The sequence below is a fragment of the Sciurus vulgaris genome, assembly GCF_902686455.1.
Source record: "Sciurus vulgaris genome assembly, chromosome: 10".
Classification (NCBI taxonomy): domain Eukaryota; kingdom Metazoa; phylum Chordata; class Mammalia; order Rodentia; family Sciuridae; genus Sciurus; species Sciurus vulgaris.
The window spans coordinates 116,717,856-116,732,049 of NC_136470.1; the positions used below are offsets into that span (position 1 = coordinate 116,717,856).

Genomic DNA, 14,194 nt, shown 5'->3' on the forward strand with positions numbered 1-14,194 from the left:
AACAAAGACAGACTTGTAGTTTATTTTGTATTTTTTTAAATAAATACACTTTACATTAAAGAAAAAGGCCTTTGATTTGTAATTTCCACATTGGGGAGAAAGGGAAGAAAAAAATTTTTGAAAAACTGAATCACAAAGAAAAACAGAGGGAGTGAACTTATATCCTAAGTTCCCTCGACTCCACAAAACTAATATCCACAATGACCATGCTGCCCCCAGACCATGAAGGTGGGTAAATTTAGGCATTTACTCAGCAAATAAGCAGCGCCTTCCCACCTCTGGTATGAAGGAAAAACAAATTAACCTGACAGCATATGAGGCAACAAAACAGGTTAAAAAATCATATATTATATTTATAATAAAATATTCTTAATCCTTATCAATTTAAGAAACCACGATTTTCCTTTTCATTTAAATACGTATGTAAAAATGCCTCTGTATTGTTCTTTAAACATCATTTTCTTCCAAAGAAAATGAAGTGCAGGGACAAGAGACCTGGTGGATATAAGTTCATACCCTCAGTTATAAATGCCTGTTTTTTTTTTTTTTTAAGTTTTATAAAAAACTATTTCTTGTTCTTTAAAGAACATTATACAAAGAAAATATATTGTGAAATAACCCCAGAGACATGTTTTTGTTTTTGTTTTTTTTCCCTTGAGGAAAGATATGTCCATCTTAGGAGAAGTGGGGGAAGCAGAATAGGGCCTAATCCCTGTTGCCTTTTTTGTGGTTGTTATTTTAGAATGACCTTCAGATTCCAGTGAGACTCTAAACCATAATCTTCTGAATGCAGGGCATGCAGTTCCTTGACAGACAGCCCCGGTGAGAAAGGAAAGGGAAGGTATTCTGAATTCATCTGACTCAGTTTCTCGCCTGCCAAGCATCTCTTCCAAGTAGTGATGGCTCCTCATTCATTCAAAGATAAGATGATGTCATCTTCTAAATCAGAGTTGTCAGAGCTGTCAGCTAAAAAGTTAAAAAAATAAAAAAGGGGAGACTAGATTATGCATTAGGATTATAGGAAGCACCTGCAGTCACATACATTTATGCCTGAGCAGTGTTAATTACCAGTTTCCAGAAAGAAGAAAACACATCAATTAGCTCCTTGGAGCCGGCTCTGGAGAACACACCTGCTGCTGGCAACAATGATCAGCCCTGGAACCTTTTTGCTCTCTTAGCTCTTAAAGGGCCTGGACTTCTTGAAGATTCTGTCTCCTGCCTGGGAAGCCCCAGAGGACAGGGCAGTGCCCCCTGAAGCCTCCACTCATGACACTTGGCTACAAAGGGTAGGGCTGAGCAGAGCACTGTTATGGCCCTGGGGCCTCTGGTATCCTAAAAGGGATGGACACAGGACTGCCTGGCCCCGAGACCACTAGAAAGGCAAGCACAGTCCAAGCAAGAGAATGTTCTTTTCTTAACCTCCTTAGCCACTCCCTTCTCCAGTCCTCAAAAGACTGCACAAAGTCAGAGACAGAGTGGTCCTAAGGATTCATTCCTCTGTCATTTCTGAGTATAATCTAAAGGGAACAAATTCCACAAAAGTATAGACCAGTCATATCAGAGAAGGAATGGTCAACCTAGAAATGAGGCAGGAGGCAAGCAGGGAACAACTGTCAAGCCCTGAAAGGTGATACTATCTCTGATGAGAAGCCTCTGCTTGACCTTCTGCCTTCTCAGGCAGGAAATGAACACAGTAACACTTCTGGAAGGATCCACCTAGGAGTGAAACTAGGTGGTATCAAAAAGGACCCACAGGGGCTGGGGATATAGCTCAGTTGGTAGAGTGCTTGCCTTGCAAGCCCAAGGCCCTGCGTTCAATCCCCAGCACCGCAAAAAAAAAAAAAAAAAAAAAAAAAAACACAAAGTGTTAGATAAAATTAGAGAAATACAATACCGAGCTCAGAAGGACTCTAATGTTAGCAAAGTGAAGGAAAAGTAAAGGCCTCAGTGCCCACTTTGATTATTCAATACAAGAAGCTACGAAACAATTTTAACAATATTCCAAGGAAAGTGGACAGACCAACCCTGAGCCTGAGGGCTTCAAGTGTCCTGTCCACTTGATGTTGCATGTAGAGAATGGCTTCAGCATGGACTCCTTTTTCTCCCTTCCATAGTCTTTTCCCATCCTCCAAGTGTTGAAGTGACCCAATCCCAGTCCCTGGAACTGCCATTCTGAAAAGCCTTAAAGGCAAAGGCAGTCTAATTATCATCAATCCCTGCAGTGTTTAAGCTGTTGATACACGCATTTACAGAGATGTGGGTTTAGCAAATGCTAACAAGTAGAGACACAAAAACTCTAAAGTCAAGATGCTTCTGTTCCTATGCTGCAGTTGTGCATCTGGAATCACTGGATTCCTGCAGAATCCAGGACCCATGCAATATTACCAGGGGCCCCATGAGGTGTTTTCTATGTCTTTCATCATATCCTAAAAGGGTTCCATAAATTCAAAAAGGCTAAGCACTACCCTGCTTTAGAAGATTAGTATGAAGAAAAATACTAACAAACTGTGGGCATCAACATGCTCTATTAAAAGGTATTATGGATTTCCTACATATCAGAAAGAGCAATGGAGTACAGCCTACAGATACCATCTGTATCTCCACCTCAATTCTAGAGGCTGAACTAAAATGTCAAGATGTCATCTATTTTTTCATAAACATTCACACCTAAGTTAAATTAACATTCTCATATAACTAATTAGAATCAGTTTTCCAGATTATCTTTGGCTAGAGAGGAGGAACTGCCTAAACAGTTTAGCTAAAGGAGAAAGTAATTTTACCAAATGCAAATTGAGAGGCTTTCTACTCAAATTAAAAATGATAAGGGAGATAGACCAGGCAAACCCAGGATCTGATAAAATGACTGGGCTGGCTCAAGGATCAAGGAAACCAGGAAGAGAATAACATACATTAACTTCATGTGGTCATTACTGGCCCTTAGAATTCCCCTTTCAGGGAGGGCCTTCTAAACCAGAACTATTCTTTCCATACCCGATAGTTAACAAAATTATATCATGCCCAAAATTTATCACCCTAACGCAGACAAAGTTAGGAAGAATACGTTTAGGTATTTTGAAAGAAAAAGCTGTCCCCAGCCCTGTGGACCTGCACAGTCCTACAGTTTTCAGGCTGTTAAGTGCTCCTAACCAACAATCTGATCCATTAGCAAATGATGCAGTGGAGCAGCTGAAGAGCAACAAAGCCCAGCCCCTAGAAATAGCTAAAGCATGGACTAGGCTACAAGCCATGAGTAGTATTTAAATCAATCTCATCATCAAGTGCACATCACTTCGCCTGTTCTGCCAAGACTTCTTCCTTTTTTTTTCTTTGCATTTAATGGACACGAGTCTTAGAAACATTACAGAACAACAGCCCAGACATCTTCAGTCCTTCGATGATTAAATGCCCATTAGTAAATCTGTCTTGTTCTGATTCACTGTCGTAAAGCATGAGCAGAAACTGAAGCATCATCTGGATTGTTGAAAACGTTTAACAGCAGCGGCTCTCTGCTTTTATTCATTTCCCCCATCGTGGTTTTAAGGATACAGCACTGTGAATGAAGGCAGTTGTCAGGGTTAGAGTGGGAGTGTGGGTGTTTTTCTTCATTTTATTTATTTATTTGCAGTACTGGAAATTGAAACCAGCACCTCATGCATGCTAGGCAAGCGCTCTACCACTAAGCTATATCCCCATCCCTTTTCATTTTTAAAATTGTGACAGGGTCTTGTTAAGTTGCCCAGGCTGGCCTCAAACCTGCAATCCTCCTATCTCTATTAAAAGCTATTATGGATTTCCTACAAAACAGCCTCCCAAGTAACTGGGACTACAGGTGTGCACTACTGTGCCTGGCTTTTTATTTTTGATGGGTAGTTTTAATTTTATAGGCTCTTTCCCTGCTTTTCCTGGTGATTTAACTGTATTAGTTAAATGCAGATAACCAGTTCTTCGAATTATACACCCTAGCCAAGTCTAACTTTAAGGGTTTTTTGGTTATTGTTTCCAGTACTGGGGGTTGAATCCGGGGGCATTCTACCACTGAGTGCCATGGCACCCAGCTAAGTCTAACTTTACTTGAACAAACTTGACTGAACCAAAATGGAAACATTAAGCAAACATCACAGGGCTGGGGTTTAACTCAGTGGTAAAGCACTTGCCTGCATTCACGAGGCCCTGGGTTCAATCCTCAGCACTGGAGAGACCCATCACAGTCCTAACAACATTGTGACTTCACTGTCAAATACAGATCCCCTCCTTCAAAATTAGCTTGTGATCCTTCTGTATGGCTTATCTGGAAACTTGTATAAATCTTAAGTTTTGGTATTTTCTGTTGTTATTTTTCAAAAAAGAACAGAAAACAAAGTGATACTTATGTTAGGGGCACCACCATCAGCAATTCTGTTGGCTGCCCCACCTCCCATCCTGCCTTATTACTACTTATAATTGAAGGAAGGTATAACTTATCCCCCATATCTCAATACTTACATGTGACAACTACCCTGTGTCCCTTTATATAACAAAATTGGAAGCTGATAAAACACCAATCATAAAAAAAAAGCATCTCTAATGTAGAAGGTTGGCATTTGTTAGGCCATGCCATCATAATGTAATTTTCTATAACAATGTAAATGTTCAACATCTGTGCTATTCAACATAATAGCCACATGTAAATACTAAGCATGTGAAATGCAGACTTAAAAATATCTGAATTTTTAACCTGAGAAATTTAAATAGCCAAATGTGATCAGGAGCTACTATTAATAGATAAATACCTTCATGGCTGCTAGAATTCTGGTTAGGTCCACTACATGAAAAATAGCTGGATCTCCAGGAATTATTCCCCAGTCAGGCAGGGAAGTACTACAGATAACCAGGACCATAACTAGCACAGGTCTGTCAACAGTGACAAATCTCACAATGATGAATATATTATCCTGAGACACACAAGAACACTATAGCAAAGCGTGCAGAATCTTAAATCTATTAGTTGGCTTATTCAAAATTCATTAGCAAAGGCAGGAAATTTGACTTCAGACCCCTGTCCTAATGGGAAGTTACTAGAAAAAGTGGAGCTTATTGTCAATGTTTTGAATAAGAGGGCAAAAAGGAACTGAACAAAACAGATGCCAAAGAGAAACACTGTCCACAGGCCTTCAGGAGGTATTAACTAAAAGCAGACAGAAAGGGACTCCTCCACAAGAAGCCTTAATTTGTGGTGTTTTTTTTTTTTTTTTTTTTTTTTTGGTGGTGGTGCTGGGGATTGAACCCAGGGTCTTATGCATGAGAGGCAAGCACTCTGCCAACTGAGCTATATCCCCAGGCCCCTTAATTTCTTTATAACTTCAGAAAGCAACAACAGTCATAAAGAGCTGCAGCTAACTCTAGTTCTGGCCCCCTTAAGAGAGCTACACTTTGACCTTTCATTCTAAGGTAAATACTCTAAAGTAGGAGCTGACAACTATAAGTCCACCACCTATTTTTGTTAAAAAAAAAAAAAAAAAAATGTTTTGTTAGAACACAGCTACAATCATCTATTTACTTTTATCTATGACAGCATTCTCACTACAACAGCACAACTAAGTAGCTGCAACAGACACCATATTTACTGCATCTTTACAGGAAAAGTTTGCTGACCTCTGCTTAAAAGGTAAAAAGCGTTCACAAATATATGATGTGGGCACAGTCTGAAGAACAAAAAATGAGTGATGTCACAGGGCTTTTCTTTAAGAGATCAGAATGGTGAATCAGCAGTATGGGGCACAGAACTTGGGTAGAGCTCCCCTCTGGGTCGAGTTGGCACAAGAGAAGGGACCTTGCCCTGGGTGCTCAGCCCAAACTCTGCCCTATACTTACTGTCACCCAGGATCAGTTCCACTTCCTCATCTGCATCAGAGTCTTCATCCTCCCCATCCTCTCCTTCCTCTAGAAGATTTGCTAGCTCCTCATCAGAGGGTGAGAAGTCATTGTCCCCATCCTCTCCTGCATTCTCATTGTTGTCATCCTCCTCCAATTCCGCCTCCAGCAACTGGTCGGTGTCAAGTTCATCTAAATCATCAGTGTCATCATCATCTTCATCATCATCCTCTTCCTCCTGTTCTTCCTCTTCCTGTTTAAAAAAAAAAAAAAAAAAAAAAAAAACATGAGATCATTATGACAAACACAGAGACTTGACCCATGTGGGCTACATGGTAATTCTTGCCCAAAGGGACAGAGAAGGAAACAACAGACAGGTAGTAAACTAGGTTAGCACTGACTTTGTGGGCCAGGCAGATTCCTCAGTGATGGCTGAGACGAGCACACATATGTCCCCCAAGAAACTCAAAGCACCCCTCAAACAAGGACTACTGATCACTCCAAAAAGACATTCTGGCCATATAGCCTTTATTCAAGGAAAGGGATAACTTGCTTCACAGACATCTCTGCCGTCAATATTCTAAGAGCCCAAAGGGACTCTTTTTTTCTCTTATATCAACCAAAGCAAATGAACTGAGCTGAAGCATTGGAAAAAAAGAAGCTTTTACCTGGAATCTAAAAAGGAATGTTTTAACAAATGAAGGAAGAATACATCTGTTCAGTCACCAGCCCTAAGCCTTTCAAGTCAGTACCCTTGTTCTTCTAATAGAGAATGCAGGCAAGCCCCTAAAAATGCTACTGCACACCTTTGATCTAAACAGTTTTACAAGACAGAGCACTAACAGACATTTACACTTCCTGTTACAAGTAGTTAGAGAATGCAAGATAAACCATCCATCCTTCCATTCTCCCCCCACACGCATTTTTTATCGGTACATTATAGTTGTACATAATGATGGGATTTGTTGTTACATATTTCTACATGCACACAATATAACAATATAATTTGGCCAATATCACCATCCTTCCATTATTAAGACAACTTCCCAAGGCAAGAAAACTACCAGAAAACCAATGAAATACTTTTCTCTAGGTGTTCTGAGCTTTAAAAATCCACAGATTTCAGCTTTGCATTAGAATCCAAATTGTTTCCCTTCAAGTGAGAGAGGACAAAAAGACACCTCTACTTTGATGAAGATGACAGACATTCCCAAGCAAACGTTACCATCAACACTAATCCTTACCAATAATAAAAGGATTCTAATTCCTACAATAACAAAATATAAAATTCATTTTTAACAAATAGATCTAATGAAAAAATTATTTTTAATGGTATAACAACAAGATCACTTTAAAAATGTGATACTAATCACTTAATATACAAACCTTTTTTTGCCTAGCATGCACAAGGCCTTCAGTTCAATACCCAAGCATTCCATGAAAAAGTAAAGGAGACCCAACTCATTCATCAGTACTTACCAGCTGTAATATAAACTAGGCTTAAAGAGCATAGTAACTCTGTTTCCAGACCTCCGGTAATTCTGGAGACACCATTGGATATTTTTTGATATGCTGTTTGATGCAGTGATTTTAGACTTTTCAACAATTTCTGATAGCTACATGGGAAAAATTGATACCTCTTCCCAATGATCCTAATACTAAAAGTATACGTCTAGCTGGATGTGGTGCCACACACCTTCAATCCCAGTGGCTCAGGAGACTGAGGCAGAAGGATTGCGAGTTCAAGCCCGCCTCAGCAACAGCAAGGCACTAAGCCACACAGTGAGACTCTATGTCTAAATAAAATACAAAATAGGGCTGGGGATGTGAGTCAGTGGTCGAGTGCACATGAGTGAGAGAAAAGGGAAGCGGGAGAAAGAAATATATACCAAATGGTCTGAGACCACTATTCCACAGCTCTAGGCACACATCACCTCAGGGAAAATAACCAAAAATACCTAACCAGATTACAATTTTGGCCTTGTTCTCCCCCTACTTTCAGAATAGTTTCATGACCTTGACGAAAATTAGTTTTAACCCATTCACAAAGAACCTCAGTTAAAAATAAGAAAAGAGTATCTAGAACCCTATGTCTCTTACCCCTTTGTGGAACAGAATAACTATATATTTCAATTTTATGATAGCATAACATTTTTAATCTTTTTTTTTTTTCTCTTGAGGTGCTAGGGATTGAACTCAGAGCCTCACATGCTAGGCAAGTGCTCTGTCACTGAGTTACACCCCTAGCCCAATAGAGCACAATTTTTCTGTGCGCACACCAGGACTTGAACACAGAGCCTTGCAAATGCTAAGCACACACTCCACTGCTAAGTTATACCTCCAACCTGTCAAAACAACAACTTTTAAAAGTCCACAGATGAGTGGGTATGTTAAACTGCTCAATAGATACCAGCTGTTTTGATTTCTACGGAAGGCTGGGTTTTTTGTTTGTTATTTACACGATTCCAGAGTGCTGGGGACTTGAACCCGGCCTCCAGCATGAGAGGCAGGTACTCTACGAGATGGGCTATATGGCCTGCGCTTGTTTTGATTTCTAAAACATCAAGTTTAACTAACCCAGAAGTACTGGAAAAAAAGTTTCCATATCAAAAGCAATGTTGGAGGGGCTGGGGCTGTGGCTATGGCTCAGTGGTGGATCATTGCCTAACATGTGAGGCACTGGGTTCGATTCTCAGCACCACATGAAAATAAATGAATAAAACAAAGGTCTATCAACATATAAAAAAATATTTTTAGAAAAAAGCAATGCTGGAAAAATAAGTCAAGCAGGGTGTACACTTTGAACTAGATGCCAGTCCAAATTCTACCAGTATCTCATAAACCAAATTGTTTATCTTATAAATGTATACATATTCATCCTGGAAGGATGACAGCATCATCCTGAGACATGCAAACATCATATTTAACATTACAGGGGAGGTAAAATGAGTAGGAAGGAGAGAGCTACCCAAACCTCACATGTCGTTATCTCTATTTTTTTGTTTTGTTTTGTTTTGTTTTGGTATCAGGAATTGAACCCAGAGGTGCTTAACCTTACTGAGCCATATCCCTGGCCCTTTTATTTTTTTTTTTATTTTGAGACAGTCTTGTCAAGTTGCTAAGGCGGGCTTTGAAAATTGCAATCCTCCAGTCTCAGCTTTCTAAGTACCTGAGATTACAATCAAACACACCACATCCAGCCAGAAAATAGTTTTAATCTAGAAATACTAATTTTTTTTAAAATTTTTCTTTAACCCAATTCACTGAAACATCTTTCAGGGTGTAGAAACAAAATTAAAGGATCTGACAGCCAAGCCATTTTTAATTATACTATACTAATAAATTTCATATTAGAATCCCAAAACTCTTCTCTCTTTAATTCCATTTTAAGTCAATCTCATGGCTACCCAAAGCCCCTAAACCAGGCATGCAGACACCAACCCACCCACCCACTTTCTGTATAAAGAACAGGTTGACAAGCAGAAGTTCCCTCATCTGGCTGCTGGTCCTAAACCTAACTTCAACCCTGATCTGAGGCCCCTGCTCTGGGCAATTTACTTACCTTTACAAGGTTGCTGTTAAGATTTCAACGGGTTTTTTTTGGTACGTGTGTGTGTGTGTGTGTGTGTGTGTGTGTGTGTGTGTGTGTGTATAAGTTTTTTGGAAAGTATCTAGCATATACAAAGTTTTCAATAAGTGTTAGTTTATTGTTCTTATTAGACACAGAAATTGAATGGCCAACCACAAGGAGAACCTGCAGTGAATAAAGTACCCATTCTGGTCTACAAACTAGACTGCTGGCCTGATCCTTACTTGGACTGTTCTAGATTTTTCCCCCTACACACAATTCTTTCAACTTTCATTATCTTTGTCTTCATGTATCTTCTTATTTACAAACTTATGAAGACAGCTCTGTCTGAACCACCAAAACTTAAAAATTCCACAATTCTACAACTCAATTCAAATTACACCTAACCCAGAACCTTTTCAACTCTTCTCTGTTACCAATTCAAAATCTCAAACATATCTTTCCCTTCTCTGGCTTCACTTCCAGTGAACTTTTGTTTCTCACAAAGCCTAGGTCCCCAGCACTCCCTCTAAGTCACTCCCAACCATACTCAACTGCTTTCTATACCTCAGTCTACCAGCCTCCAGTCTCTCAATTCTCTTCGGTTTAATCCCTTTCCTAATTGACATCTCCCAAGGACTCTGTGTCACTTCGCATGACAGAATTGCAAGAGAAGCAATGGCCACAATGAACATCTATCCAATTCAACTTCTCTGAATTTAAATTTTTTATTAAGTGAGGTGGTTTGATTAAATCAGGTGACCATGAGAAAACTTTTTCTAAAAGACACATGCCTAACCTCCTCCCAAGATAACGGATCCGATCTTTTCCAAATGAAACTCATGCAAAGGATTCTGGAAAGCCTCCCCATGGATTTCGAAGTGCACTTCTAATTATAAGACCCACTGCCAGCCAAGTACAGTGGCATATACCTATAATCCCAGCTACTTGGGAGGCTGAGACAGGAGGATCACAAGTTCACAGTTATCCTGGGAAATTTAGTCTCAAAATATAAATGGCTAGGGACATAACTCAGTGGTAAAGCACTTGCCTAGCATGTCCAAGGCCCTGGGTTCAATCCCCAGTACTACCAAAACAAACAAACAAGGAACCACTGCCAAGATGACAGTAGAAGTACCTTGCAGTTCTTAAGTTCTACTTCTCTGTAATAATGCACCTTGTCCACAGAATCCCCAGAACAGAACCCAAAGGCGAATCCAGGCATTCCCACTGGCCTTCTCTGCTAAATCATTCTGCCAAATCTCTGCTAAATTAGTTTTCGCAAATTTAGTGCAGCATTTGTTTCTAGACCATTCAAAATCTTCTCGAATATTTATTTTCTCAAGAGAAATAGCTTTTAGTGTATATTTCCTTCCAAAATATATCCAATCCCTTAGAAAAAACAGTAATACTTTAAGAACAGTTCATCTAAAACCAGGGTAGCTTTTAAAAATGTAATTCAAACCTGATCCTACTGTCTTGACACTTTTACATTAAATTTTGTTGACTTTAAACTCCTATTTATCACTCACTACTGGTATCAACCACCTTTAAAAGCTACAGGTTCATTTCAGAGTCATAATCATTTGTGTTTTTCACCCCTCACTGGTAGAATCTAATGCAAGTACATTTTTTTGGGAGGGAGACCCTTCAAGAGTCATCACATCTAGCTCCAGCCAGGGGTACAGTAAGTGTAGAATAGGTAGACTCTTACCATCCGCTTCTAGGCAGTGGAAAACACACAGGAAGCACAGCACACAGTGTGTCCCAGATTCCAAATGGAGTGGAAAAAAGAGAGCATTATTCCCTTGTTGAATTTCTTTATAAATGTAAGGTTAACTATAATTAGCTGATATGTTCTGACTTCAAAATCTAGGACTAATGATCAATTACTACTCTTTGATTTTATAATTTCCCCAAAAGCCAACATCGAAGTTGACTGAACTGATATTCAAACACAGTTACACTAGGCGCAGTGGCGCATGCCTGTAATCCCAACAGCTTGGGAGGCTGAGGCAGGAGGATCACAAGTTCAAAGTCAGCCTCAGCAAAAGTGAGGTGCTAACCAACTCAATGAGACCCTGTCTCTAAATACAAAAAGGGCTGGAGATGTGGCTCAATGGTCCAGTGCCCCTGAGTTCAATCCCCAATACCCAGAAAAACAGTTACCAAACTTTCAATGAATAATATAAGCTCTGAAAAGAGACTAGCTTATTTGTGTTTTCAGCAAATGCCTAAAAGAAGGCAGAGAGCAGCCTCAGAAATCAGGGGTACACAGCCAAATACGTTCTGCACATTTTTATTCATTAATACAGCAGGACAGTTTACTCCTTCCTATTAACTTCCCAACATTTAAACAAAATGGTATGTATGGAATATAAATTATATCTGAATAAAACCCTTTAAATAAGTGACAACCATTTTATATTGGTACTTGATGCTGGACCATTTCAGCAGATTGCACCTGACCACTCATGCTTTTGAGTTTACTTTGCTAAAGTCAAAAGGCAAATTCAAAGGTGGTGGTCACAGGTGCCTGCATCCCTAAGCCATGTATGTCAACCCCGAAACAGCTGAGAAGACCACAGACAAAGTCTAGGACAAACTTTGAATAGCAAATGAGTCATGAAAATGAAATCTCTAGTTTTAAAATCAGGTAAAGGAAAGTGAGTTACAAAAAATAAAAACAGTAATACTTCAAGCTGGCACATAAAGAGGCAATAGGGAGAAATCTGAAGGAGATAGTAAATACAGCAAAACATCACTACAGATTCTAGGAAGAATCCAGATCAACATGAGGTTACAAATAAGACTTAGTTATGATATTTTATCCCACTCAAAACATCTCTAAATCAAAAATCAAAACACCAAGGGGAAAAGCAGTACTCTAATGGACATCCTTCAAACATTAAATATACTAGATGACTTATGAGGACTGCGTAGTTAGTATGCAGTGAAACATGCCTATAGCCAGCAAAATCTGGAAGCAATACTAACTTACCCACATTATACACATACACTGACACCTAGTATCCCTTCAGAGCTAGAAAGCTTTCAGGCTCTTACACAGACTGGACCCCAGAGCAACTTGCCAGGGTCCTCTTGCACCTGCACCTCTTGATCTTGATTGCCCATGCCAAGGCAGCCTCTATTTTTCCATAAGAGCCAAAGACTCAGAAGTTCTTACCACCCACAACCTATCCTCTTTCTAGTATCTTTCTCCCTTCATCACTCAAAAGGAATGTGAAGCAGAACCACAGAAGGAGAACCAAGAAGGCTTTTCTCTGACCCAAGTTCCTTGGAAAGGGTAGGTTCAGAGGAGGGAAATCCTTAAGTCATTCCTTTACAGTGGGGTCTCTTACTTCCACAGCCAGCCACCTATCTTTAGTGCCTTTGCCTCTATAGCTACTCCATGAGTGCAAGAAGATGAAGACAACACAGAGAATAGTCCTCCAGCTTCCCAAGTGCCTAAGATAATCCTAGCTTCCCTTGGAGCTTGACACTCCATTTAAGACAGACACCAGGTCTCACATGGACCCATTTAACTTAACAAAGTAAACCTGCTGCTTCAGAGTTACAGGTCACCTTGTAACATCCAAGAAGCCTGAGAGAGAACTGATACCCAGTAATGATGAATGAATTCAGGAGAAAAAGCCGCCTTGTACCACTGTAATATACAGTCAAAAGGTTACTCAGTGATAATACATCTTATTTTATGACAGCTAAAGTAAAAAAAGTGTCAGGTATGGAGTAGGGTACCTAAAGTAGCAAAATGAAGCAAGATTAAAAGAATAGACACTGATAAGAAACCAAAGACAACCACACAAAATGTGAAGGATCTAATTCCACTTGCAAGTTCTGTTACCAAGAAAGACTATAAGATTAAAAGTCCAGCATTCAAGACTATTAACATTCATGTCACAGGGCTGGATATGTCTCTCCATGGTAGAGTATTTGCCTCACATTTACAAGGCCTTGGGTTTGATGCCCAGTACTGCAAAAAAGAAAAACAAATAAACTATGTCATAAAAAATCATAAATCTCCTATATCCATCTGAAGACCTCACACCCATCTCTCATAATTCATGTGAGCTTTAAACACTGCTAGCTCCCCTGACCTATGAAACCTAGACCTCTTCAGGCCAGGAAGCTAGGAAGCACTGAAGAAAAGTCCTTCTAGATTAGGAAACTCCTAGCAGTATTTGGTGAAGTGAAGCCTATTTGTCTTTTTAGTGGTATTTTTAAAAACTATGGTACTAATGCTATAATTTTAAGTAAAATACTTTACAAAATAATATTCCCAACAATAATCATGACAATACTATGTGGGAGGAGAGAGGGAAGCTATAACTGGTAAACTGCCCCTCCCTAAGAGAACACCCCATAGAAGAAAGAGTCCTTGAGTTAGGTAGCAGCCAGGACCTGAAGAAAGTTTTGCTCTGATCCCATGGTGATTGCTAACCCACCTTCACCAACATCCATACTCAGAGGGGTGTGGGGACAGGAGCATGAGACTACTTCCCTTACTCTGCTGAGAAATCCCTATCTGGGGATTACGAATCAATTCTGAGCATGCTTAGTCAGGTGGAACATATCACCAAAAACAGCAGAAATAGCACACACAGGGAACTTTAGGTGAGTATCTGGTTTTTTTGTTTTTGTTTTTGTTTTTTTTATCTAGGTGTATTTGATCCAGGTATATTGATGTACAGGTGACACTATATTCAAAAGAAGAATTTTATTTAAACAGCAAATGAGATGTCACAACCTATAAAG

The 14,194-nt window shown here is 39.6% G+C and overlaps 1 protein-coding gene across 1 annotated transcript in view; it reads right to left on the minus strand.

Moving 5' to 3' along the window:
* DCAF1 (DDB1 and CUL4 associated factor 1) overlaps positions 1–14,194 on the minus strand; it is a 65,653-nt gene continuing 51,459 nt past the window's right edge. The window contains exons 23-24 of the mRNA XM_079101042.1: positions 5,851–6,103; positions 1–966 (exon numbers count right to left, since the gene is read on the minus strand). Of these exons, the coding sequence (XP_078957168.1) occupies positions 908–966; positions 5,851–6,103 (312 nt within the window). The 3' untranslated portion in view covers positions 1–907. The remainder of the gene's footprint in view (positions 967–5,850; positions 6,104–14,194) is intronic.